At 45.3% G+C, this 27,148-nt stretch overlaps 1 protein-coding gene and 1 long non-coding RNA gene across 9 annotated transcripts in view; one reads left to right on the top strand and one right to left on the bottom strand.

Annotated features, from left to right (window-relative positions):
• LOC126457194 (sodium bicarbonate cotransporter 3) overlaps window positions 1–27,148 on the top strand; it is a 989,834-nt gene that overhangs the window by 223,715 nt on the left and 738,971 nt on the right. For 2 of the 8 annotated variants that reach the window (XR_007585444.1, XM_050093287.1), the window contains exon 1: window positions 572–693. The exons of 1 other annotated variant lie outside the window; for it this stretch is intronic. Coding sequence is in view for 6 of the 7 variants with exons in the window: in XM_050093287.1 (XP_049949244.1) it covers window positions 599–693 (95 nt within the window). In the remaining variant the exon portion in view is untranslated. Of the gene's footprint in view, window positions 1–565; window positions 694–27,148 lie in introns of those variants that run through there. 5 more of the 8 variants (XM_050093295.1, XM_050093286.1, XM_050093294.1 and 2 more) reach the window with 5 other exon arrangements.
• LOC126457196 (uncharacterized) overlaps window positions 16,914–27,148 on the bottom strand; it is a 225,604-nt gene continuing 215,369 nt past the window's right edge. Inside the window, exon 4 of the long non-coding RNA XR_007585445.1 lies at window positions 16,914–17,095. This is a non-coding gene — a long non-coding RNA (uncharacterized LOC126457196). The remainder of the gene's footprint in view (window positions 17,096–27,148) is intronic.

Below are 27,148 nucleotides of genomic sequence, written 5' to 3'. Positions count from 1 at the left end.
ACTGAGGCAACAAATCACTCAACTGAGCAAGGTAACATATTTCAAGCTGATAAAACGGGCACAGCAAAATAATATAGGATGTTAGTAATACAAGATGAATTGCTTTCCATATAAACCGGTGGAGCAAGATTCTGTATCTCCCGATGACGCCTGGTTAGCTTTCCCAGTCATGCTGACCACGAAGCGGCCTTGCGACATTCGCGGGCCACCACGTGTGACTTTCCTGGAGGTGGGTCGTTCTGCACGAGAAGCGGAGCGCGACGTGCGTGGACACGTCGCCAACGTGCAACGTGCAGCGGGCTGGTCCAGGCCAGCTCTCGGCAGGGAACTCGCAGAGGACAAGGTACAGTCATCTCGGCTCCGCAGCCCGTGATGTAAGCAAACCCGTCCCGACGACGCTGTGTCATTTCGGATACTGTGAACACTGCGTTCCATCTGTTATGTGAATAAACTTGTTCTACAGACTGAAAAACACACTTAGTAATACCGGGCTCCATGAAGTGAAGTGCATAAGAGGTAACAACCTCAAGACCGTGTGTTTACCGACAACATTGCTGCGTAAGCTAGTCTGATGAGTTTCAAGTGATTCCTTTCGACTATGTTGATGTGCGGGTTCAATAATGAGAGGGAAAACACGACCGTAATTAAAAGATGGCAACTATCTTTTCCTCATCCGTCACATAAACGTCTCTGGTAAGTAAATCAGTAAATTAGTGAACTCTCTCTCAATACTACTTTTACATAATTTTACTGTGTAACTCTACACATATACACCTAGTTAACGTCCCTTCTTGTTTAGTGAACATTATTCAGAAGACGCAAAGCAGAGGCACTAACATTCCATGTGATTTTCAGTTCATGTAGACTATTTATTCGCAAAAGCAACAGCAGAAAAAATATTTCTTTCTCGACGCTACAAGTGCATACTTACGTTTCAATTCGTTAGATATAATTTTATATGCCAGAACTTGAGTTAATGTTTCACCATCGATTTCTCCACTTTTGAGGAAGTAAAACGTTCCACAGCAACAGAACTGGTGCTGTTTACTCGTGTAATGAATGTTTAGCATTGATATTGCTAAAATCTGAGATCTGGAAGCTCTTCGAAGACATTTCCCTACATCAAAATGGATTTGCATTAATGTTGTAGAAGTCATACTTTTCGTACAGTGGAGTTAAGTTTATCAATGTGAATTATGCTGATTTTACAGGACGTGCTACTCTTCTAAATGCATTGACAGTTGCTTTACTCTCTGTTTCTTGTTGTTGACAATCAAGCAAAGCAAAATTGTTAAGACACTGCAGTTATAGAACAGAGCAGCGTGTTTATGGCTTTATCTGCCATTAACAGATTTTGAGATAATTCCTTAGTCAGTTTCAAAGAAATCTGTACTAATAGCCTTTAAGATAAAAGTTGAGTGATTGACAACACTTCAGTAAGGGCCCAGTCTCTGGCGGGTCGTTCCAGAGTTTTTATATTTCGTTTGGTTTCAGGCGCCAAATAGTTTTGTATCCATACTTGTTTGAAAATAGCGCCCAACAGTCCAAATATCGACGGTATCTACTTTGTGTCTTGTCTGGAAAAGAACTCGTTCCATTCATTCACGGTACTTGCTCTTGACAACAATAATGCCCTCTTTACTCTCCGTCCTCAAGCTTGCATTAAGTTATGCTACGTGCTGTCTCGGGTTCGTTTTACCGGCAGTATTATTTGTGCATTAACAGTAATACTCCGGAATGCGGATAGGTTCTGATATGCACATGCCGGCCGGTGTGGCCGTGCGGTTAAAGGCGCTTCAGTCTGGAACCGCGTGACCGCTACGGTCGCAGGTTCGAATCCTGCTTCGGGCATGGATGTGTGTGATGTCCTTAGGTTAGTTAGATTTAAGTAGTTCTAAGTTCTAGGGGACTGATGACCACAGAAGTTAAGTCCCATAGTGCTCAGAGCCATTTGAACCATTTTGATATGCACATTGTGTATTGTTTCGCTGAAGGCAGAGGAATAGCGCAACGACGACGCCTATGTTGCACTGTTCCTGCAGCGATAACCACACCACAGTCTTCCGCATCTGTAGATAGGTTTCTTCGAGAAACTGGGTGTATTTTACGGTTTGGTGATTGCATATTACAGTCTTTTTCATTGTTGTGACGATATTTGTACGGAGACCAAGATAACTGAGATAACAATCCGAACAGATCCCTGTAAAGAGCAACCGAAGACCATAGTTACCTTATACCAAAATGCTCAAGAGTTATCCCTGAACAACCTCTGCCAGCTTGTCGATAGATTTCTTGTTCACCTCGTTTCTGCTTAATACTTCCTCAGTACAATGAAAATTTCATAATTTAAAGATGAGTCAAGTAAGAAGAATCCACACCACCAAAACTATTCTTAACAAAGGTAGAAATAGTTTTCCGATCCTTCAGCTGCGAAAATGAAAAAGAAAGAAGATTTAACATAACCTATTGAACCATGATCGTTTTACTGAGCAGACTCTCATGTTTCCCTCCAGTCGAAAATTAGTAATATTTTGTGTGAAGTTGCAGAGTAAATTTCCCCTTCTGTAACAGTTTACTGAGGGTGGTGGAGATCTATTTTATTAGAGATCGAGCATAGGTTACGTTAACAAGTGCCGAAAGTACTTCTCAGCTGTCAGAATGTTGCGTCAGTTGACAACATGCCATCACCCGACGATAATACTGAGGTCAAGATCAAGGATAAACTGTTTTTGTTCTCACGAACAGCTTCCCAGTAGACAGGACTTGTGAAACAGATGCCAGTTCACGAACAGTAATTTGACTGTTTAAATTATAGCTGCTTTTCAGCGTATGATTATTCCCCAGTGTTCGGGAAAGAGAATACCAGTGTTTTGTATATAAAAGGTATATCAGAATGTTACGTATGTGTTTTAATTGAGCTCTCCTTTTACTCTCACTGTTAAAGCACAGAAATTTGCGACCTTTGATGCTGTTCGTCCAACCTTCGTAGCCAATTTCAAAGTGTTAAATATTTCGGTATCAATTTCATTTTGGAATCTCCCAAGTAGAATCCTCCAGATACAGTGTGTCCCTATCGTTTGGCTGCTGTAAATACTTATTTCCTATCTCTAATTACAGTTGACGGAATTATAATCACGTCACCAAATATGCTTTTGCTCTCTGTACTTGTTTCAGTAACCATTTCCGGCCTGTATGATATCTCCAGACGAAAATTCCCAATGACTAGAATGTACGATGCTTAGTTAGCAGTGATTTGCTAACTTAATGAAACTACTCACACGTATAAATACGCTGCAGTTGAAACGACCTGATCTCAATACAGCTATACTTCTAACATTACTACTTCGAGAACTCCTGTCAAATTTTATTGGTTTGCGTGGAGAACACTGTAACAATCGATCTTGCATGACAAAATTTAGACGTATAAATAATTCAAAAGCCAAGATCGCTTAAACACTTTTCACTAGATGATCGGTTTCAACACATTAAAGGTGCCATCATCGGATCTTTGAAGATGTAACATGACAGGTTTGAGGGACGGCTTACATGAGTTACACTATATACATTACTATTAGTGCAGTACCACATACCTGAATGTAGCTTAACATACATAAATCATTTGGATATAACGATACATGAGGCAGACCAGCTGATATAAAATCATTGTAGCAGAAATAAAAATTAAAAAATAACTGCTGTCATGGTCATTCTATTCCATCAGATATATAAAACGCAGTCATAAGATAAAACTATTTGACACACGACCGCAGCGCGACTAGCAACGGCTTTTGAATTATTTATATAACAGAGCGATCGCCCCACAACACACTATGCGTTCACTGCAAAATTTAGACAGTTTCTCGTATTCATGTTCAGAGTGCCCTTTATGTTGGAAAAGGACATTTCTCCCCGCTTTCAAGAATTTTGCACACCCCTTTCCAGCGTTCTTTCTTTTATAGTGAAGGACTACTGTTCCCAGCGCAACATGGATTGAACATGATACGCTGACACTGAAATGGAATACTCGGAGCATGTATGATTTGGACTCATGTATACAGCTCATCATTTACGGTTCAAAATCAGTTATTTCGAGCAGTATTGTTCAGTCTGATATCTAATGAAACTTGAGAGTCTCTTACCTGCCTTTCTATTAATACGGCGCGTCAAAGTATTCACATTTTGTCCCGATGACTGGTCCGTCACCCCGAGAAGAATATGAGTAAAATCTACAGGAAAAGCAAATGCTGCAAAAACTGGGCAGGAAGAATACCACCATGTGATGAAAATAAGAATCCTATAACATTCAGCAGCGATTACTCGATTGGAACAAGGCCGCCTTTTCCTCCTCATGCCTCCCCAGTGTGAAAACACGTACTGTGAATCCCTTAACCCTCCCCCCCCCCCTTTCCACTCACTCTCTCTCTCTCTCTCTCTCTCTCTCTCTCTCTCTCTCTCTCTCCCTGTGTGTGTGTGTGTGTGTGTGTGTGTGTGTGTGTGTGTGTGTGTGTGTATCTGTAGAACCATGTAGTAATTAGACGAGATCTTGTACGTCGAGGGCACAAAACTTTATAATTAAGTTACGCTCCTCCAACTGCTACTTCCCGACATGATTAATTACTTAAAATACTTGACGGGGAAATTGTGGCAGCAAATCCAAGTATTATTCTGCTGCGATGTCATTTGCGATTAGTCATTTCTCAGACAATATATACAGTGTGTCAAAGAAACGTTGGGACAAACTTCGAGGTGCTGTAGCGGGTTTCTTGAGGAAGAAATCGACAATAGGAACGAATGGCCGGAAACGTCATCCAACGACGCTACATTTACAGGCGCCGACGCCCGCGATTAAGCCACCAGTTCGGCAGCAAACGTTGCTTTGCGCGCTGTCTGACCGCACTGTTCTTTGTTGTTCAGTGATCGCGACTGACTGCCGCGGTCACTGTGAAGAAATTAGCTCTAACTTCTGCATTGAAAGGCCTTGTCTCCTATAAATACGATACTCTGTGGCCTCGGTGGATTACCTTTTGGACACTGGTTTCCATCCACAGTTTATTTTTTCTGCTGGGACCCTCTAAATCTTCAATCTTTTCCGGTACACAAGAGAAAAATAAGCTCCAGATTGAAACCCGTTTCCTAAATTGTCATCCATCGGGCAACAAAAAATCGCATTCATAGGAAATAAGGCCTTTTCTACGCAGCAGCTAGCTCCATCTTCTCCACTGGCGATCGTGGCAATTAGTCACGATCACAGGATTACAAATAAAATTGCGAGACGTTCCGATTGCGGTCCGATAGTGTACAAATTCACGTTTACTTTCGAAGGCGTGGCCTACTGGCAGACGCCTACGCCTACAACTTGGACCCTCTGTAGCGTCGTTAGATGACGTTTCTGGCCACGGGTTCCTATCCATGATTTGTTCGTCAAGACACCCTCTACAACGCCTCCAAGTTGTAGAAATATTTCTGGAACACCCTGTATAATGAACATTTCCTGGGGTTTCTACTGTTAATTTGCTAGGTATCTACTTTCAGAAAATAGTTGAGTGAATGTCAAAACGATTTTACGCCCAAAATTTCATACAGAAATTTGATGTCAGTTCAAACAAAATTTAGTTATGTAGAATGTAAACTTTTCCGGGCTATTAACCCGTGGTTGAATGGATTTCACCTTAAAACTCGACGTTTCGTCCCCTTCTGTGGAGGACATTTTCAAGGAGGATCGTATCTTTGTTGTATGTCCGATTCACACCCTGGCTCGCTACTGAAAATGTCCTTTGCAGTTGGAGACGAAACGTCGGATTTTAAGGTGAAATCCATTCCACCACGGCATAATAGCCCGGAATATTTTATTAATTGTGAAATCTTACTTTCCCAAGGGTTTTTCTATCCTAACTTTATGCGAAACACGTGAATGGCAAGAAATACGCTACGACTTCTTGTCGTAGAGGCAAGGAAGCCAAAAACAGCTTAATTATTGACTCTTTCAGTGGTAAAATTATTACACATGAAGGAAATAAGAATAATCCTATGGAGTCATCAACATGTATATTGTACTCACCAAAAATACCCTGAGGCCCTTTTTACTTTTACAATGTTGGATTAAATTATTCATCAGTGAGCGTTGTGGGAAGCCTGTCGACTGAACACTACTAGGGTGATAAGACAATGGCGAATGCGGTAAGCTACGAAACACTAAGTCCATAGAGTCAATGATGCAGTGAGTTGTTACAGTGGGTAATGTAATTATGAACATATATTCTGAAGGTATGTAGTTCAAATCCCCGTTCGACCATCTGCAGTTAGGTTTTACGTCCCTCCCAAATATCTCTTACGAACGGTATTGTGGTACCCTAGAAACGATCACAACTCATTAACTATTCTACCTTTTTCGCTTCTAGCTCGTGTATGGTCTATAACAACTTTTTTGTTATTGCAAAGTTAAACATTCCTTCCTGTACCCAGTGGTGTACCTAGTACTAAGAATGAGATTTATATCGTTGTGATAGAGCGTAGATGATACTAGAAAATTTAATCGCAGAACAGATTCCCTTTCAGACATCCCATAAACAAATTCACTTACGTACCAAATGGTAAACACTGAAATGAACAGAGGACTACTGGTATGACACTTGTTAACTATGCAAGGTAACTTTCTGAAAAAATTCCCATAAAAGTTGTTCAGAGTTGGGTCGTCCTCTATGGACCTACCCCGCCAGGGGGTCCACAACTCTTTTGTGGATACGTGCGTAGCGAGCACGGGACCCCGAGCTAATGTGGCCTTCCTTCCTTTCCGGGCTGCATACCTTCCCTTTCCGCATCCCTATCCCCCATATTCGCCCCTCCTCCCCTCACCACTGGCTCTTTCCTTCCCTTTCTCCCCCTCTGGGAGTATGGTTTGTGCCTACGTCTGGAGATGGACGCTCGTAAATGTAACGCATTCTTCGTCTTCTCTGCTTGTATGTCTTCATCCTTCCTTTGTCCTTCTCTTTTCCTTACCTCTTCTCTTTACCCTTTTCTCCGCTGCAGCGTTTGAGACCTCTCTTCTTTCCATTCCCTTTCTTTGTTTTTCCCTTTCTCTTTCTTCCTCCCTGTGCGTGTCTGTAGGACGACCCACGCATTTTTGTGCGTAGCCGGTGACAGGGTAACGCGTAATTCCCCGCCACGGGTAGACAGGTAGGACACGTGCGTACCCCCTGGTAACGGCCAGGCCCAGGGAGGGGTGATAACCCGAGCTGATACCTTCCGAAAGTGCCGATTGGTCCTCCGTCCGTTTGTCGGGAGGTGTGACCTGAGGTGTGAACAATCACCGGGAGTGCCCTCAGAGAGGGCCCCCACAAGGGAGGAGCGCGCCATCGGAGACGCCGGTAATCATGGGGGATTCTTCCGCAATGGTTTCCTCACCTTCCACTGTGTCTGCTCACAAGCGTAAGTTCACTAAGTCTCAGCCACAGACAGTTCTTCCATCGTTGCCACAGTTACTTGTTGTTTCTCGGTCTGACGAAGGTCACGACTTCTCCACGATCAACCCTCTCATTATTCAGAAAGGTGTCGACGCAATTGCAGGTCCTGTAAAGTCTTGTTCCAGATTACGGAATGGCACCTTGTTGTTAGAAACAGTCAGTGCCCTCCAGGCACAAAAATTACTGCGTACTTCACTGCTCCACACCTTCCCTGTCCGGGTTGAAGCGCACCGCACTTTAAATTCCTCGCGTGGAGTCGTTTATACACGCTCCCTCGATGGATTGTCTGACGAAGAAATTCAGCACTACCTGTCTGACCAGGGCGTAACAGCTGTTCATAGAGTTACGAAAAGGGTTGACACAAACATCATTCCAACCCGCACTGTCTTCTTGACATTTGACAAAGTTCAACTCCCATCGAAAATTAAAGCAGGCTATGAGATAATTTCCGTTCGCCCTTACGTCGCAAACACTACGCTTTGCTATCGGTGTCAGCGGTTCAATCACACCACCCAGTTCTGTTCCAATCCGGCCAAATGTGTTACGTTTGGCAAGGATGCCCATGAGGGTGCTTGTCCACCTCCATCCCCTCGCTGCCTCAACTGTATGGGTGACCACGCTGCTTCCTCTCGAGATTGCCACGTTTTTAAAGACGAAAAGCTCATCCAGGAAATCGGAGCGAAGGAAAAGGTGTCGACCTTTGCTGCTCAAAAATTATTCGCCAGTCGACAGCCCACCGTGCCTCAGACAGGAAAATACAGCAGTGTCCTTGCTTCTCCTTGGCCAACAAAGGAGGCGGCCACGCAGACTTGCGACCTCACCTTTAGTGCCACGGTCATCAAATCGGCCAGCGCAAAGATCGCCCGTTCAACCTCACCACATTCGCCTGCCCACTCTATGGCTCACCCTTGATCGGGTTCTGCTAAATCTCGAGCCCAAAAGTCAGACACCAAGACTTCGAAAAAAGAGCATACACGTGGAGATTTTTTATGTACCCCAACTTCACAACCATCGGTTCCTCCTTCATCTAAACATCATATTTCCAAGAGGGCTACTAAGAAACCCAGTTCATCTCCTTCTCCGCCAAGGCGTGTCCCATCTACAGCACCACCTGGCGGAAATCGCCTTCGGCCGTCTTCTGTGTTGCCGAGGCGCACTGCTGGCGGCCGATCAACCGGCCGATCGCTGGTGGTAGGAGCTGCTCCTGAATAACCTATGGATCAGGATCTTCTGCCTTCGGCTGAATGCCATTCCATGCTGTCGGTCGCAAGCTCTGAGCAGTCGTTGAGTTGACGGCAACCTTGGTCACATTCCTCCATTTTCTGTTCACCCTATGTCCATTATCCACTGGAATATCCGCGGCATTCGAGCCAATCGGGATGAATTGTCGATCCTCTTACGATCCTACTCGCCGGTCATCTTCTGTCTTTAGGAAACAAAGCTGCGTCCCCATGACCGCTTTGTTCTCCTCCATTTTCAGTCCGTCCGATTTGATCTCCCCTCTGTTGAAGGCACTCCAGCCCATGGAGGACTCGTGACTCTTCTCCATGATACTCTCCATTATCACCCAATCCACTTAAACACTTCCATCCAAGCTGTCGCTGTCCGTCTTTCCCTTTCTGGATATACCTTTTCTCTTTGTACTGTATACATTCCATCATCCACACCAATGGCACGAGCTGATCTCCTTGATCTTCTTGGTCAGCTTCCACCCCCCTATTTGCTGGTTGGGGACTTCAATGCCCACCACCCGCTTTGGGGATCTCCACATCCTTGTCCACGTGGCTCACTATTGCTAGGCGTCTTCCACCAAGCGGATCTAGTTTGCCTCAACACTGGGCTCCCTACATTTTTGTCTGCCTCCACGACAAATTTCTCTCATTTGGACCTTTCGGTCGGTACTGTTCCGCTAGCTCGGCGCTTCGAATGGTTCGCCCTTGATGATACACACTCGAGTGACCACTTTCCATGTGTCCTCAACTGCCATATATGCGCCCGCGACGCTGGAAGTTTGCCCAAGCTGATTGGACACTTTTTTCGTCTCTAGCGACATTCGATGACCGTCACTTTCCCAGCGTCGACTATGAGGTCACACATATTACCGACGTCATTCTTACAGCTGCGAAATGTTCAATACCACGCACCTCCGAATTGCCCCGGCGCCCCCCAGTTCCTTGGTGGAACGAGGCGTGCCGTGACGCAATACGTGAGCGGCGACGTGCTCTTCGTGTATTCCGCCACCGTCCTACTTTGGCCAACTGTATCCTCTATAAGCAGTTCCGTGCGCGATGCCGTCGCGTCATCCGCGATAGCAAGAAGGCAAGCTGGAAATTCTTTATTAGCTCATTTAACACCTTCACTCCCTCCTCGGAAGTTTGGAGTCGGCTTCGACGGTTATCAGGCGCGCCTAGTTTCTCCCAGATCTCTGGGCTCACTGTCGCTCATGATACATTAGTGGACCCCGTCGCAATTTCTAACTCATTAGGTCAGCACTTTGCTGAGATTGCGAGCTCTTCAAATTACCCGCCAGCGTTTCTCCCGAAGAAACGTTCAGCGGAAGTGCGACCTCTTGCTTTCTCCTCTCAAAATCACGAAAGCTGTAATACTGTTTTCTCCATGCGGGATCTCCAACATGCACTCTCTTCTTCTCGCTCCTCCGCCCCAGGACCGGATGGTATCCACGTCCAAATGTTGCTGCATTTATCAACCCATAGTGTGCGTTACCTCCTTCGCCTTTATAATCGAATTTGGACCGACAGTACTTTTCCCAGACGATGGCGGGAAGCTATCGTCGTTCCTGTTCCGAAACCTGGAAAGGACAAACATCTCCCCTCTAGCTATCGCCCCATTTCTCTCACGAGTAGTGTATGTAAGGTTTTGGAGCGTATGGTGAATTGCCGTTTAGCTTGGTGGCTGGAGTCCCGCAGTCTTTTAACACCAGCCCAATGCGGATTCCGAAAGCATCGTGCTGCAGTTGACCATCTTGTTGCTCTCTCCACTTATATCATGAACAATTTTCTCCGGAAACCCCAAACAGTAGCAATATTTTTTGATCTGGAGAGAGCATACGATACCTGTTGGAGGACAGGCATCCTCCACACACTGTTCACTTGGGGCTTTCGAGGTCGGCTGCTCCTTTTTCTTCGCGAATTTATGACAGAGCGCACATTTAGAGTGCGGGTGAACACTACTCTCTCCCGTAGTTTCTCCCAAGAAAACGGGGTATCCCAGGGCTCCGTGCTGAGTGTTGTAATGTTTACCATTGCCATAAATCCAATTATGGATTGTCTCCTTCCTGATGTCTCGGGCTCCCTCTTTGTGGACGATTTTGCGATCTACTACAGCTCTCAACGGACCAGCCTTCTTGAACGACGTCTTCAAGGAAGTCTCGATTGCCTCCACTCTTGGAGCATCGAAACCGGCTTCCGTTTTTCTCCCAGTAAGACCGTTTGTGTTAATTTTTGGCGACGTAAGGAGTTTCTTCCACCCTCCTTACATCTAGGACCTGTCAACCTTCCGTTTGCGGACGTCGCTAAATTCTTGGGTCTTATGTTTGACAGAAAACTGTGCTGGTCCTCCCACGTTTCCTATCTTTCGGCTCGCTGTCTGCGATCCCTCAACACCCTCCGTGTACTGAATGGTACCTCCTGGGGAGCGGACCGAGTGGTCCTTCTCCGCCTCTATCGCGCCTTAGTGCGCTCGAAATTGGACTATGGAAGCATAGTCTACTCCTCTGCTCGGCCGTCTATTCTTCAGCGTCTCGACTCTATCCACCACCGTGGATTACGTTTAGTGTCTGGAGCTTTTTACACCAGCCCTGTGGAAAGCCTTTATGCTGAGACTGCTGAACCTCCGCTGTCCAATCGGCGAGCAGTCCTTCCGAGTCGTTGTGCTAGCCATCTGTCTTCCATGCCTGCTAATCCAGCCCATGACATTTTTTTCGACGCCTCCTTTCATGTAGGGTATGCAGGCTGTCCCTCCTCCCTATTACCACCGGGAGTCCGCTTCCGTCAGCTGCTCCATTCTCTTTCCTTCCGCTTTCCTAAAACCTTCTTGACAACTTGGGGTACAGCACCGCCTTGGCTCCGTCCCCGGATCTGCCTGCTCCGTGACCTTTGTCAGTTTCCAAAGGATGGTACCCCCTCAATTGTTTATCGTCGGGCATTTTCTGCTCTATGTGCACAAATGAAGGAAGCCACATTTATTTACACTGTTAGGTCAAAAACATCGTTTGGTGTAGGGAAAGCCTATATTGTTGGCGACACCCCAAATCAATTTCGGCTTCCCGACCAGTGTTCGGTTTATACTGCGGAGCTTTACGCTGTTCTCCAGGCTGTCCACTACATCCGCCGCCATCAGCGGATACAGTATGTTATCTGTTCAGATTCCCTCAGCTCTCTCCTCAGTCTCCAAGCTCTTTACCCTGTCCACCCTCTGGTCCACCGGATTCAGGACTGTCTGCGCTTGCTCCATCTGGGGGGCGTCTCGGTGGCGTTCCTTTGGCTCCCGGGACACGTTGGTGTCTGTGGAAATGAGGCGGCCGATATAGCGGCCAAGGCTGCAGTCTCTCTTCTTCGGCCAGCTATTCAATCGATTCCCTTCGCCGATCTACGGAGCGTTTTATGTCGTCGTGTTGCTCTTTTATGGCACGCTCATTGGTCGACACTTCGCCATAATAAATTGCGGGACGTGAAAGCTCTTCCTTGTGCTTCGACCTCTTCCTCCCGAACGCGTCGTCGGGAGGAGGTAATTTTAACTAGACTCCGGATAGGGCACTGTCTTTTTAGCCATCGACATCTTTTAAGCGGCGATCCTCCCCCACTCTGTCCCCACTGCTCTCAGCTGTGGACGGTAAGACACCTTTTAATTGAGTTCCCCTATTTTACTCCGTTACGCGCCCGTCTACAGCTTTCGCCTGATATATCGTCAATTTTAGCAGATGACACGCGCTCGGCCGATCGCGTTCTCGAGTTTATTAGTGCCAGTGAAATGACGTCAGTCATTTGAAGCTTTTTTTGGGGACAACCAACCCCTTTCTGTAGTGGATGTTTAAGCCTTCCTTCTGCTTTTAGTTTCTCCAATTTTTTGAGTTTCGTTCCCATTGCTGCTGGTTTCCATTTTCGGTTTTTTACTGTTTCCTAAGTCACGGACCGGGCGCTAATGACCATAGCAGTTTTGCGCCCTAAAACCAAAACAAAACAAAAATCTACGGACGTAGTAAAATTTTCCCTACTGACATGTAAGAATAGCATAACGGGAAAAAGTCGGCAACCTTTAGTTCGTTTCTCTGCTATTACTGTGGACAGTTTCGTAGTAAATAAACACACACACACACACACACACACACACACACACACACACACACACACACACACACACACACACACACAACAAACTTTCACTCCCACATAACGCTATGAAAACGGCTTGTTGTCTTGATGATGGCATCAATTCGGAGAGTAAGAGTATCCACAATTTTCTTTAATTTAGCCATGTCTAGTCAAAGTCACTAATTGATCTACTACGGCCGGCCGGTGTGGCCGAGCGATTCTAGGCGCTACAGTCTGGAACCGCGCGACCGCTACGATCGCAGGTTCGAATCCTATCTCGGGCATGGATGTGTGTGATGTCCTTAGGTTAGTTAGGTTTAAGTAGTACTAAGTTCTAGAGGACTGGTGACCTCAGATGTTAAGTCCCATAGTGCTCAGAGCCATTTGAACCATTTTGAAAGCAGTTTCGATGATCTTCGGCCTCAACTAATGCTGAGTAGGGATTAACTCCAGTCTTACACACGATCCTGTCAAGTGGCAAACATCAGCGATGTTACTGCAGACACAGCATCTGATTTCTTCCTATGTTTCATACTTGATACAGATTCGTTGTACTTTAATTAACGTATCAGAATTCTTTGTGTGTGTTGTATGTATTTTATGACTAGTACACCAGACATATCAGGCTATTAAATTGCTAACGTAAGTAAATATCCTACTTATCTTTAGATGTGCTAGAGACTGGTCTTATTTTAATCTCTCCTTCTGCTTCAATTTGTTGCTGATTTTTTGTTTCATCAGAATTTACCTAATACGTTGTAATAAGTTTTTGTCTTCACTTTCATATACCCATAATTAGGTATCAATTTTATTGAAAGGAACTGCTTATTGTATGCTTATTATTTATGTATGACAAGTCTTATTTTGGAAGTTCACAATGTTTAACTAATCCTGCAATATACAGTGTACAGTTACTGGTATAGAATTACAAAAAAATATCATGGATTGCATCTGTTTTAGTAGATATTTATGTTTAGTGTGTCACAATATAGTGTCTTGAAGTGTCTCTTGATTGTTCCTCAGTTTATGCATTGTTGAAATTTATGAAACTCCATAAGGTGTGCACATTTTAATTTGCACTTACGTTCGTTTGATTGCACAATCCACTCAAGTGACACATGTGTGTTAACAATGAATTTACAATTCAGATTCAGTGATAATAGCTAAACACAAAGAACATTTTAGCTTATGTTTTCGTATATTGTTCAAGGATATAATTTACGTTGAGTGTTCTTCTGCACACCATAAAAATCTGTTAAGAGAAGAACAAATATAGTGACTACTTACATAAGCACATCATACATTTGCTATATTTCAAGTAAACTCAACGAAATATTTAAAAAGACTGAGGTGACAATAGCGTTCCGCACCAATAACACTTTATAAACGAAAATATAGTCAGGAAAAGAAAAATCCTTGTTTTCTCGAACCCATGAATGTGCACACATCAAAAAAAGTTTTGCATCACCCCGGTTCCTAGAACTCCTGAAGATAGACGTTGGGTGTGGATATTGTATCACAGACACAGTCCCTTTGACTGTTCAGAGGTGTCACTAAACCCGCCCAAAGATGTAAATAAGCATGCATGAGCAGCGCCTATCAGACGAGGGTGTCCGACAACCGATCAGTTCCAGTCACTCCACCAGGAAGGAGGTACGCAGCTCGTGTTGTCTGTAGTTCAACCATGCCTAGACAGTCAATACCACGGCTCGATCGCGTCCGCATTGTTACTTTGTGCCAGGAAGAGCTCTCAACAAGAAAAGTGTCCAGACATCTCGGAGTGAACCAAAGCGATGTTGCTCGGACACGGAGGAGATACGGAAAGCCAGGAACTGTCGGTGACAAGAATCATTCAGTCCACCCAAGGGCTACTACTGTGGTGGATGACCGCTACCTACGGATTATGGCTCGGAGGAACCATGACAGAAACGCCACCATGTTGAATAATACTTTTCGTGCACCCACAGTTCGTCGTGATACGACTCAAAATGTGCGCAATAGGCTGCATGATGCGCAACTTCACTCCAGACGTCCATGGCGAGGTCCATCTTTGCAACCACGGCAGCATGCAGCGCGGTACAGATCGGCCCAACAACATGCCGAATGGACCGCTCAGGATTGGCAGCACGTTCTCTTCATCGATGAGTGTCGCATATGCCTTCAACCAGACAATCTTCGGAGACGTGTTTGGAGGCAACTCTGTCAGGCTGTACGCCTTAGACATGCTGTCAAGCGAGTGCAGCTAGGTGGAGGTTGCCTGCTGTTTTGGGGTGGCATTATGTGGAGCCGACGTACGCTGCTGGTGATCATGGAAGGCGCAGTAGCGGCTGTACGATACGTGAATGCCATCCTCCGCCCGCTAGTGCAACCATATCGGAAGTATAGTGGCGAGGCATTCGTCGTCATGAACGACAACTCGCGCCCCCAACATGCACATCTTGTGAATGACTTCCTTCAGGATAAAGACATCGCTCGACTAGAGAGACCAGCACGTTCTCCAGACATGAACCCTACCGATCATGCCTGGGATGGACTGAAAAGGGTTGTTTATGGTCAACGTGACCTACCAACCACTCTGAGTGATCTACACCTTTGAGGTGTGGGACAATCTGGACTAACAACGTCATGATGAACTTGTGGATAGTATGCCACGACGAATACAGGCATGCATCAATGCAAGAGGACGTGCTACTGGGTATTAGAGGAACCGGTGTGTACAGCAATCTGGACCACCACCTCTGAAGGTCTCGCTGTATGGTGGTCCAACATGCAATGCGTGGTTGTCAAGAGCAATAAAAATGGGGGAAATGATGTTTATATTACTCTCTATTCCAATTCTCTGCACAGGTTCCGGAAATCTCGGAACCGAGGTGATGCAAAACTTTTTTGATGTGTGTATAAAATCTGATGCAACGATTGTAACAGGTAGAAACTTCTCAGATTTAAAGAAAACGTACGAAATTGTGAAGATAACCGATCCAGACTTTACACACACTTCTGGAACCATAACTAAAAGCAGAATAAATACAAAATGCAATGAAAATTTTACATCACGTGCCCAAAGGAACCATAATGAATATCCTGGAAAAATTCGAAATTAACGTCCACACACACACACACACACACACACACACACACACACAGAGAGAGAGAGAGAGAGAGAGAGAGAGAGAGAGAGAGAGAGAGAGAGAGAGAGAATGAATTATTAACGAACAAAAGGAACTGATCCACAAGAAATATGTAGAAAACTTTACTGACTTTCTGAAACAAAATAGGTGAATTTCAGTGTCTTATTACACCAAGAAATAAATCAAAACAGTAGTCATAAAACTAGAAACATAAATTATATCTTCACACTACACATGAAAACCGACGATCTTGGTATATAGCTAGTATCGGTGATATTCCGCGAATGTGAACAGTACATTCATTGTAAACATATATGTGTCACTGAAGTGGATTATACGGTCAAACGAACGTAATTTGAAATTGGGACATGCACATTGAACAACTGTAAAACTTAATGTGTAAATTGAGAAACAATAAGCAGACACTTCAAGACACTGTATTGTGACACACAAAACGTAAATATGTATCAAAATAGACTTTATCCATAAACCAATATTTTTAATAATTTTATACAACGAACTCTACATTGTATTATAGAAGATTAGTTAAAAATGTCGGACTGCCGAAACGAGCCTCGTCGCATGAAAATAACGAGCTACTAAATTCAGCGTGCAGCAAAAAAACGGGAAAATATTTAATATTTCATTCTTTGATCTCATGGATGCAGCAGACCCATTCGAAAACAATCTTTCAAAAAAAGTACATCGTTTCACTAAAAAAAAAGAAAGTTTATACGCTGTTGGAAATAGGGGTTACGAGATGAACCACAGTGGAAAATACGATAAATTTTTCATAGCGTCTGTCTAGACCGTCGTTTAGACATCCTGATCATTCACGAAATTTTACTGTTGTACACGTCACGATTGGCCTTATATTGACTACTGTAGAGAAGTTACTTCGAAATAGTCTCAGATCTGCAGAAGTAGGTAGTTAGGGAAGACGTATGGATAGCTGTGTCTGTACTTTGGTTGTCGAATGCGTGGAGGAGTGCTCAGCTGCGTGTGCACGCGCGCCGCTGGTCGGAGAGGGTGGCGAGAGCTCGCATCGAGCGGTGCGTGTCGAGAGGTCGATACTGCAGAGGCGGCAATGCTCCGCTCAGCTCGGCTGCGGCGTTCTGGCAGTCCGCCAACCGTGCTAGGTCAGGCGCGTGTGGCCGGCGCGCGTGTCCTGGAGCCCCTGGAAAAAAAGGGTGTATTCATTATGGAATGGAAAACGAGCAGCAAGAGGAGGAAGGGGGGGGGGGGAGGAGAGGAGCAGACTTCTAGTGTGTCGGATCACAAAACTACTCCCGCCTTGCGTCAATGGGACTCTCTGTCTGAATCATAGGGTATCGGTCCCACCCTGTCTGTGTTGAACAGCAATCGATGGATCGATTCCATAGTTTCAGTGTGAGTGAGGATGGCAGCACGAACTCAGTTATATGGATTTTTCATTTAAAACTTTTAATGAATACAGAGAGATTGATGTAAGTATCAAATGTTTTTCAATACACAAGCTATGATGAGAAGAAGTACAGGACGAGCCATAAGTTAGTTGTGAAAAATGCATTTGATGCTATAAAACTAAACGAACGAAAATGCAAATTACAAATTTACTACCAACACAGAAATCCATTTTGAATTCATGAATTTACAAATTATGCTCAGACTGGTTTTCGTGCTGTTCTGAGCAGACATTGCATCTTATCAACACTGTTTCACGAATCTTGTAGCAAATCTTTCAAATTTTGATTGGATTAGTTTCTTTAAATGCTCAACATCAAGAATTTTGACAGAATATAATTTTTTGGTATATCGCAGACTGAAAAATCCGTGGGCGTGACATGGCGTGGAGCAGAGGAACGTGGAGGTCATTCAATAGTGTTCCATCGATCAAGCCATTCATCAGAGTTTTCATTTGGAAAGTCATTTGGGAAGTCATTCGTAAAAACTCCACAATGCATAGGTCCTCCATCTTGTTGCCATAAACTTTTCCTTAACCGGCTGCAATTGTCCAAAAAGTGGACTATTTTGCAGTTCTAAAGACACTTCTTGAATCATATGTAGGCAGTTTACAGAACTCACAGAACTGTTATAAAAGTAAAGCCCTATTAGCCCACCGCTGAAAATCGTTGCACGTACACGCACGCCAGAGGAGTTTAGCTCCTGTCTCCAAGACCAAATGCAGATTTGCGTGTCTTGTCCATCCTTCTGATTGAATATCTGCGGAACTTCGGCCGTTCACTTACGTAATAAAACAAAACTCATGCAGCCGTCTTTTTGATGTTATTTTATGATATTGAAAGCAGTTTCGGTGATGCAATATCCCATCTTCGGCCTCAACTAATGCCGAGTGGGGATCAACTCCAGTCGTATACACGATCCCGTCAAGTGGCAGATATCAGCGATGTTACTGCAGACACAGCATCGCTGTTAAAATATTGTATGGAAGCCAGCTCGCAGATGTTGGCCACTGATGGGATCATATATACGATCGGAGTCACTCCCTCAGCGTCATTAAAGCCTGACGATGGTGCATTGAGTTACCGAAACTGGTTTCAGTGTAAGAAAATAACATCAAAATGACGGCTGCAGGTGTTTCGTTTCATTACTGATGTCTGTTCACTCTGCTATTCACCTTAAATGTCGTTTCGTCAATCCAAAAAATGTTTTTGCAAAATCGGAGATCAGCTCTTGTCGAATTGTGTACAACTCGCAGAATACCATACGCTTGTTGTGCGAGACCTATCACTGACACCATCTTTGTTTTCTTCACTGAGTCTGAAATTTACGGTCCCCCTATCATTTCCTATTCAAAGAAACGGCCATTTTGCAAAATGACCCTGACAAGTGACCGCAGGATGTGTGTCGTCAAATGTGTGCCTCGCTGTTCCTATGTTATCTCCCTTCTTCACTGACTCTTTAGCTACATGTGCAAATACACTCCTGGAAATTGAAATAAGAACACTGTGAATTCATTGTCCCAGGAAGGGGAAACTTTATTGACACATTCCTGGGGCAGATACATCACATGATCACACTGACAGAACCACAGGCACATAGACACAGGCAACAGAGCATGCACAATGTCGGCATTAGTACAGTGTATATCCACCTTTCGAGCCATGCCGGCTGCTATTCTCCCATGGAGACGATCGTAGAGATGCTGGATGTAGTCCTGTGGAACGGCTTGCCATGCCATTTCCACCTGGCGCCTCAGTTGGACCAGCGTTCGTGCTGGACGTGCAGACCGCGTGAGACGACGCTTCATCCAGTCCCAAACATGCTCAATGGGGGACAGATCCGGAGATCTTGCTGGCCAGGGTAGTTGACTTACACCTTCTAGAGCACGTTGGGTGGCACGGGATACATGCGGACGTGCATTGTCCTGTTGGAACAGCAAGTTCCCTTGCCGGTCTAGGAATGGTAGAACGATGGGTTGGGTTCGATGACGGTTTGGATGTACCGTGCACTATTCAGTGTCCTCTCGAAGATCACCAGTGGTGTACGGCCAGTGTAGGAGATCGCTCCCTACACCATGATGCCGGGTGTTGGCCCTGTGTGCCTCGGTCGTATGCAGTCCTGATTGTGGCGCTCACCTGCACGGCGCCAAACAAGCATACGGCCGTCATTGGCACCAAGGCAGAAGCGACTCTCATCGCTGAAGACAACACGTCTCCATTCGTCCCTCCATTCACGCCTGTCGCGACACCACTGGAGGCGGGCTGCACGATGTTGGAGCGTGAGCGGAAGACGGCCTGACGGTGTGCGGGACCGTAGCCCAGCTTCATGGAGACGGTTGCGAATGGTCCTCGCCAATACCCCAGGGGCAACAGTGTCCCTAATTTGCTGGGGAGTGGCGGTGCGGTCCCCTACGGCACTGCGTAGGATCCTACGGTCTTGGCGTGCATCCGTACGTCGCTGCGGTCCGGTCCCAGGTCGACGGGCACGTGCACCTTCCGCCGACCACTGGCGACAACATCGATGTACTGTGGAGACCTCACGCCCCACGTGTTGAGCAATTCGGCGGTACGTCCACCCGGCCTCCCGCATGCCCACTATACGCCCTCGCTCAAAGTCCGTCAACTGCACATACGGTTCACGTCCACGCTGTCGCGGCATGCTACCAGTGTTAAAGACTGCGATGGAGCTCCGTATGCCACGGCAAACTGGCTGACACTGACGGCGGCGGTGCACAAATGCTGCGCAGCTAGCGCCATTCGACGGCCAACACCGCGGTTCCTGGTGTGTCCGCTGTGCCGTGCGTGTGATCATTGCTTGTACAGCCCTCTCGCAGTGTCCGGAGCAAGTATGGTGGGTCTGACACACCGGTGTCAATGTGTTCTTTTTTCCATTTCCAGGAGTGTATAAAACAGCACTGTGACAACGAATCAGAATATTTATATCACTAGTTCATCTGCTACAACTAAAAGACTCACTTTTCTTTCTCTTAATTTATTAAGCTCACAACTTTGCTTCCGCCGTTTTGCAATAGATGGCAGTAGCGGCAACTGGTAGTTTACGCATTTGTAAGCATAACGCTATCAAAATATTAGTCGATTTGTGATTTGTGATTGCACGACATGTTCTCAATTGAATACGTGAGAGTGCGAGCCTAATTCTCGTCATTTGCAGGAAGTTTTAATTTTCTACTTCAACATGAATAAATCCGCTGCGGATACTCATAAAGTGTTGGGTAAGACCTATGGTGAGGCACCTATTAGTGAAAGATTTTGCAGACAATGGTTTCAGAGCTTCAAGAACGGTGATTTTGACGTCGAAGGCCGGCATAGCGGTTTAAGAGAGTAGTTTTTCGAGATTACTGAAACCGACGGAAACAGTTACACGAGATAATCATTTACAAGCAGCTGATGCATTTCAGCCGAGCAATGAAACTCGATCAGCAACAATACAGGTTCCCGGCGGGGTCAGGGATTTTCTCTGCCTCGTGATAGCTGGGTGTTGTGTGCTGTCCTTAGGTTAGTTAGGTTTAAGTAGTTCTAAGTTCTAGGGGACTGATGACCTCAGATGTTAAGTCCCATAGTGCTCAGAGTCATTTGAACCACAATACAGCGACAGATATGAGGAAGTGAGTTTGCAACACGACAACGATCGATCCAGTGTCGCCAAACTCGTCAAAACATATTTGGAAACGTTGAAACGGAAAGTCCTAGCCCACCTGCCGAGTTCAAATGGTTCAAATGGCTCTGAGCACTATGGGACTTAACATCTGAGGTCATCAGTCCCCTAGAACTTAGAACTAGTTAAACCTAACTAACCTAACGACATCACACACACCCATGCCCGAGGCAGGATTCGAACCTGCGACCGTAGCGGTCGCGCGGGTCCAGAGTCAAGCGCCTAGAACCGCTCGGCCACACAGGCCGGCTCCCGCCGAGTTCTCCAATCATTGCGCCCCCCGACTATCATCTTCTTCGATCAGTGGCACACGGCATGGCTGACCAGCACTTCCGGTTGTATGAATAAGTATAAAATTGGATCTATTCATTGAGCTTCTCAAAAGAATCCCAGATCTTCCACCGCTGGATCCGTATGATGCCCTAAAGACGGGAGGAAGTATTGGCCAGCGAGATCCAATATTTTGAATCAGAAATGTTTTGGATGTTTTTCATAATAAAGCTTCTAACTTCGAGAAAAAAACGCCAGAAGCTAAGTTGTAGACCTGGTATCTCTTCACTTCTGTTGGATGAGCATCACTTGAGAGGAACAGCATACGTGATTGCCGCTTCGCCTGTTGTTGTTGTTGGTGTTTTCAGTCCAGAGACTGGTTTGATGCAGCTCTCCATGCCACTCTATCCTGTGCAAGCTTCATCATCTCCCAGTACCTACTGCAGCCTACTTCCTTCTGAATCTGCTTAGTGTATTCACCTCTTGGTCTCCCTCTACGATTTTTATCCTCCACGCTGCCCTCCAATACAAAATTGGTTATCCCTTGATGCCTCAGAACATGTCCTACCAACCGATCCCTTCTTCTAGTCAAGTTGTGCCACAAATTTCTCTTCTCCCCATTTCTATTCAATAATTGAGTCAAAATCTTGTAGGCTTGGCTTCGTTACCGGTTATAGCCTCGAATACCTATTATGACCCGCAGGACTCGAACCAGTCTAGCACCTGTTGTCACACACTGTCTGTGGTCAAGAGATTAGCGTTGCTGGCTACCGATCAGATTATTGTTTGTACGATTCCTGGTGGTTCTCTCATATTCTTCTCTTGTGGTGGTGGTCCACACGTTCTCTTAAGAGTAAATCAGAAGGTGCTAGAATAAATAAGTAGTGATAGTAACGCACAAGCCACCAAAGTTGCGACAAATTGAAAGGAGTAGCAGCAAGTTGAGAGTCACACGACTGTAGACGTCTTGGAGACTTTTGAACCCTGAAGGGTTCGCTTTGACTCAGTGTAGTAGCCAATGAATGCAAATTTGTCTTACGCAAAGATTCCTACTTAAGATCGTAACCAATACAATTCTATCGGTTCACTTACGACTCTATAGGTGAAGTGGTAGATATCTTCAGCCTCTGCAAACACAAAACGCATATTCTTCATTAGCAGCTCTTGCTGGACGCATGGACATTCACCTTCTAGAAAAAACTGGGTGCCAAATGGGAAATGCAGTGCTTTAAAGTACAATGAAATCATGAAAAATAATCTTGAGGAAGTTCTCACTGTTCAATTTTTAAGGGGCCCATGGGAGGGGAGAGGATTGGTTTGGGGGTGGGGGTGAGAAAAACATTGGAGACGGTAACCCGTTTGTCACTTTTCCTTAAATACGGTTAGTACACACACAGATAATACCATACAACACAGGGACATGAACCGGAATATTTAATGAGTGTGTCTACATCGCACGATCTACTTTCATTAGGCTCTTATCGTATCATTGCTGCTACCACCAACTAAAATGCAATTCTGTAATTGTTTGGTTAATTAGCTGCAGATTGAGGGATCAAGCACATAATTACTACCACAAATTTCTGGTAAAGATGCACATATATTCTTCTGGTGAAACACTGAACGGCACTGTTTACACTTTTCTGTTAACACAATGGACGTCAATTTTGACTTTTGCTCGAGCCACAGTGATCGACTTGCAGTATATTGTAACCCATTCCCGTGCTGTTCAGTCACACTGTTGGTTTGACTGCACCTCAGTCACTCAAAAATCACTGTTCGGCTATTTAGTTATGCTTTTATTTGTTGACATACTTCCTTGTAATTAAACTTACTTCATCCTGAGATGCTGACGATCACTTTCAATAGCGTACGCATAATCATTTTGTGACGAGGCTGGCTGTTGATATATACTACCGAAAGTGTCTCCGATTATGAAATTTAATTGTAAACTATTCACAGTTTATAGCACGCTCTCTCTCTCGCTCTCTCTCTCGCTCCTAATGTCTCAATTAATGTCAGAGAACAAACATTAAAATTCCACATAAATAGTTCTTTAGTAGCTCAAGCATTGGCTCAAATGGTTCAAATGGCTTAGAGGACTATGGGACTTAACTGCTGAGGTCATCAGTCCCCTAGAACTTAGAACTACTTAAACCTAACTAACCTAAGGATCTCACACGCATCCATGCCCGAGGCAGAATTCGAACCTGCGACCGTAGCGGTCGCGCGGTTCCAGACTGAAGCGCCTAGAACCGCTTGACCACACCGGCCGGCTAGTAAAGTTGTATTGGGGGGGGGGGTGTATTTTCACATGGCCTAATTCCACGCGATGCATCGGATACGTCTGGACTGTACTCCAGGACATTGCTGTAAAGTTTGATGACCAGGCGTGACCTCTTTTCCCCTACCCATTAAAATATTTCTTCCACCATCGGGATTCGAAATAGCTATGACCGAGCCGAGTGCCACCGTACAGTTAGCGAACTCGACTACAGAGTGTAGGTTTCACAGTGTTTTACGATCACACGGACAGCTATTGCGCAGTCGTAGTGTAGTACTCCAACAGCCACCATTAAGCAGTCATTGAGGCACTTTGTATAATTAGTCCGTCAACAGTTCGCAGCCGTCTCAGCTGCATCACTGCATCGCTGCCTGTTTCTATTCCGCTGCGGCAACTCTGAAAACCAGGTTACAGTACCGGAAACGCAGGTGGGGCCACTGCGTTATTAGGACACGTAGTGGAATAATCAGAATCATGAATCATATAGTCTGCAATAGCGCTGCGTGTTACGCAATGCGGACTGTATCCGTGCTTTGTCGCTGATTGGTTGCAGTGCCGGGAGCAACACCTGTAAGAGTCCGGCTGTGTTGTGTTGGAGCTGCTTTCTGAAAAAAAAGGATCGACCTCTTGTCAGCTGTGGGCAGAGTACAGTTTTGCACTCAGTGGAGAGAGAGAGGTTGGGCGTGTGTTTACATCGCTGTGGAGGGCGCTCCCCGAATAGCTCTAACATGGAAATTAAGCGTTTCCGGACACATGTTCACATAACATCTTTTCTTTATTTGTGTGTGAGGAATGTTTCCTGAAAGTTTGGCCGTACCTTTTCGTAACACCCTGTATGTATAGATAGATAGACATATTATAACGGACCATCACCCCCCCCCCCCTCCAGCTGGTTGGGTGTCAGGGGTGACTTGCTCCTGTGAGCTAACTTTCGAATTCAAAGCGCCTTGAACCCATACGGTCCGTTGATCACAGAAGTGGATCTTACTGAAACTGTTTAGATGAACGATCAACGAAATTCAGAACGATTCTGTTCTACTTACTTGAACTATCTAGGGGAGTTGAGTGGAAGAAAAGAAACAGAGATGGAAGTGCTGTCGGTACAGGTCATTGGCGACGAAGCACTGTCTCACTTGACGGATGGGAGGACCGAGTCCTCGCTGTAAGAGTGGCTCGGCGATCGGCTGATTTAGGGACAGCACATTATAGCTAAGAAAGACCACCATCGCCACTTATCTGACATCCACTTTTTCATAAAGGCTACCTGGGGGTTTCTGTCTGCCCTGAGTTCTGCTATACGCTTCTAGTCTGCTGTTACAATACATATTCATTCTCATCTACCCACTTTCCATTAGGTCGTATTCTCTTGAAATTCGGCAAAGAACTTCCTTACAAGGGAAGAGAGTGATCTGGAACGCTCATAACTACACTGAGATCTGCTTAGAATATCAATTGCTCATCGTAAAAACATTGGTGTGAGCCATTAGAATGCCAAACTGGGAGTGTTACCACGAGAGACTATTAAAGGTGTAAAAGAGGAACTTCCGCAACGGGAAGAAACAAATTATCGATATAAGAGGGCCAAAAGCGCAACGAAGAAACAAAATATTGCCAACATCTGATATGTACTTATTTAGGCGACATAAGCTGTACATGGGAAAGATCTTTGATTTTACAAAACTGCATTGTTAAAAAGCACAACTTAAGTTCTACGACAATTTCATCATCAAATTACAATTAACTTTCTGCACCATAGTAAAAGCCTACTATATTATGTTTGACAATACGGAGGTAATAACATTGACATACCACTAAACAGGATCAACTAAGGGTGTCGAAAAAGTTCAAAGAATGACAGTTCGTTTACTTTATCTGCGAATGAGGGAAGAGACTGTTACGGATATCATAAACGAGTTAGGGCTACAATTATCAAAACAAAGCCGTTTCTCGTTGTGACGAGATCTTTTCACGAAAATTCAATCAATAACTTTCTCTTCCGAATGTGAAAATATTTTTCTGACAGTCAAGGACATAGGGAGGAATGATCATCGTAATTAAAATAAGAGAAATAAGACATCGGACGGAAATATTTAGGTATTCGTTTGTCCCACCTGCTTTCCGCAACCGTAATGGTAGAAATACGGCCTTAAGTGCTTCGATGAACCCCCTGGCAAGCACTTAAGTGTGAATTGCAGAGTAGCCGTGAAGACGTAAATACCGTTTGAAAACACATGAAGGGCAGTCAAATGAAAACAGAACAGCCACCACAACGAGACCGTGCAATGGTTCTGTTCAAAAGTAATAAGCACACACGTTAAGTCATTTATCCCATTGGGGGACGAGACGATCAATTCCTATTTCATAGAATGCGGTAGCCCGCTGACGGATCCGCAACCGCCCCTGCTCTTTTACTTCCTTATCCGATCGGAACCCACTTCCACGCATGACTTTCTTCAGGTCCCCGGAGACATTCAGACAGCCCGAGGGCAAACGGCAAAGCCAACAGTGAAAGTATCCCACGGCCCCGCCAGCCCCCACCTAACCCCCTATAAAGAAATCCAAAGCTGTTCACACAAGTTCTCATAATGTCACGATGACCTTCCTCTCCGACTGCAGGAGCCATCTGCTCGTTGAGCTCCTCGAGCATGGAACAACAATCAGTGCGGAGCGCTTTGATGACAGTTCGCAGAATCGGCGCGGGCCATGAAGTCAAAACGCCCGGGAATGCTGTCGGGCGGAATCGTTCTGTTGCACGATAACGCCCGCCCCCACACTCCCAATCGGACGGACGCTACGCTTCAGCGATTTGGATGCGAAACACTGCAACATCCTCTGTAGCGCCCGGACCTTTCACCGTATGGTTTTCACGCCCTTGGCGACCTGAACAAAGACACGCTTGAACGTCGATTTCAGTCGGATGAGGATGTGCAAGAGTAGTTGCTGTTGTCGGTCCGTCGGCGACCGACCTCGTCCTGCGAAGTGGGACTCGTCTCCCAGTCGGATAAATGTCTTAATGTGTGTAGTAATTATTTTTGAGAGGAACCATTTCACGGTCCCTTTGATGTGAGTGTCTGGTTTTCATTTGACTGCCACTTATAATTAGTGTGGGGTTTGATATTGTCTGCTTGAATTGAAGAAGTGATGTCGAATGTGAAAAAGTGGCTTCAGTCACATATAAATTTTCTTCGGTTCCACTTTGACCACTTCACTGAAATCCCACACCTGCAGTTTGAAGAGTTGAATAACTGTGCAACAATACCACGACAGGTGAAAAAAGTTAGTTGTTGAGGTACCGTAATTATTTTAAGCAGAGGGAAATCAGCCTCCGTAAATGATTAGACAGAGCGGCCGTGTGGAAGACTCGGGTTCGATTCCCGGTACTACCAGATATATATACACTGGAAAGGGGTACAGTCACCCTCCTGCTGCCAAATTAGAAGCTACGTGACCTGGTAGTAGCGGCTCCAGGTCACGAAAACTGACAGCGGCCGAGAGAGTGGTGTGCTGACCTCATTCTCCTCCATACAAATCCAATAGCTCCCTTGGTGGAGGATTTCA

The sequence above is a fragment of the Schistocerca serialis genome, chromosome 2, assembly GCF_023864345.2.
Source record: "Schistocerca serialis cubense isolate TAMUIC-IGC-003099 chromosome 2, iqSchSeri2.2, whole genome shotgun sequence".
NCBI lineage: Eukaryota > Metazoa > Arthropoda > Insecta > Orthoptera > Acrididae > Schistocerca > Schistocerca serialis.
Note: the sequence above shows the minus strand (reverse complement) of the source record. Positions and strands in the feature narration are given on the sequence as shown.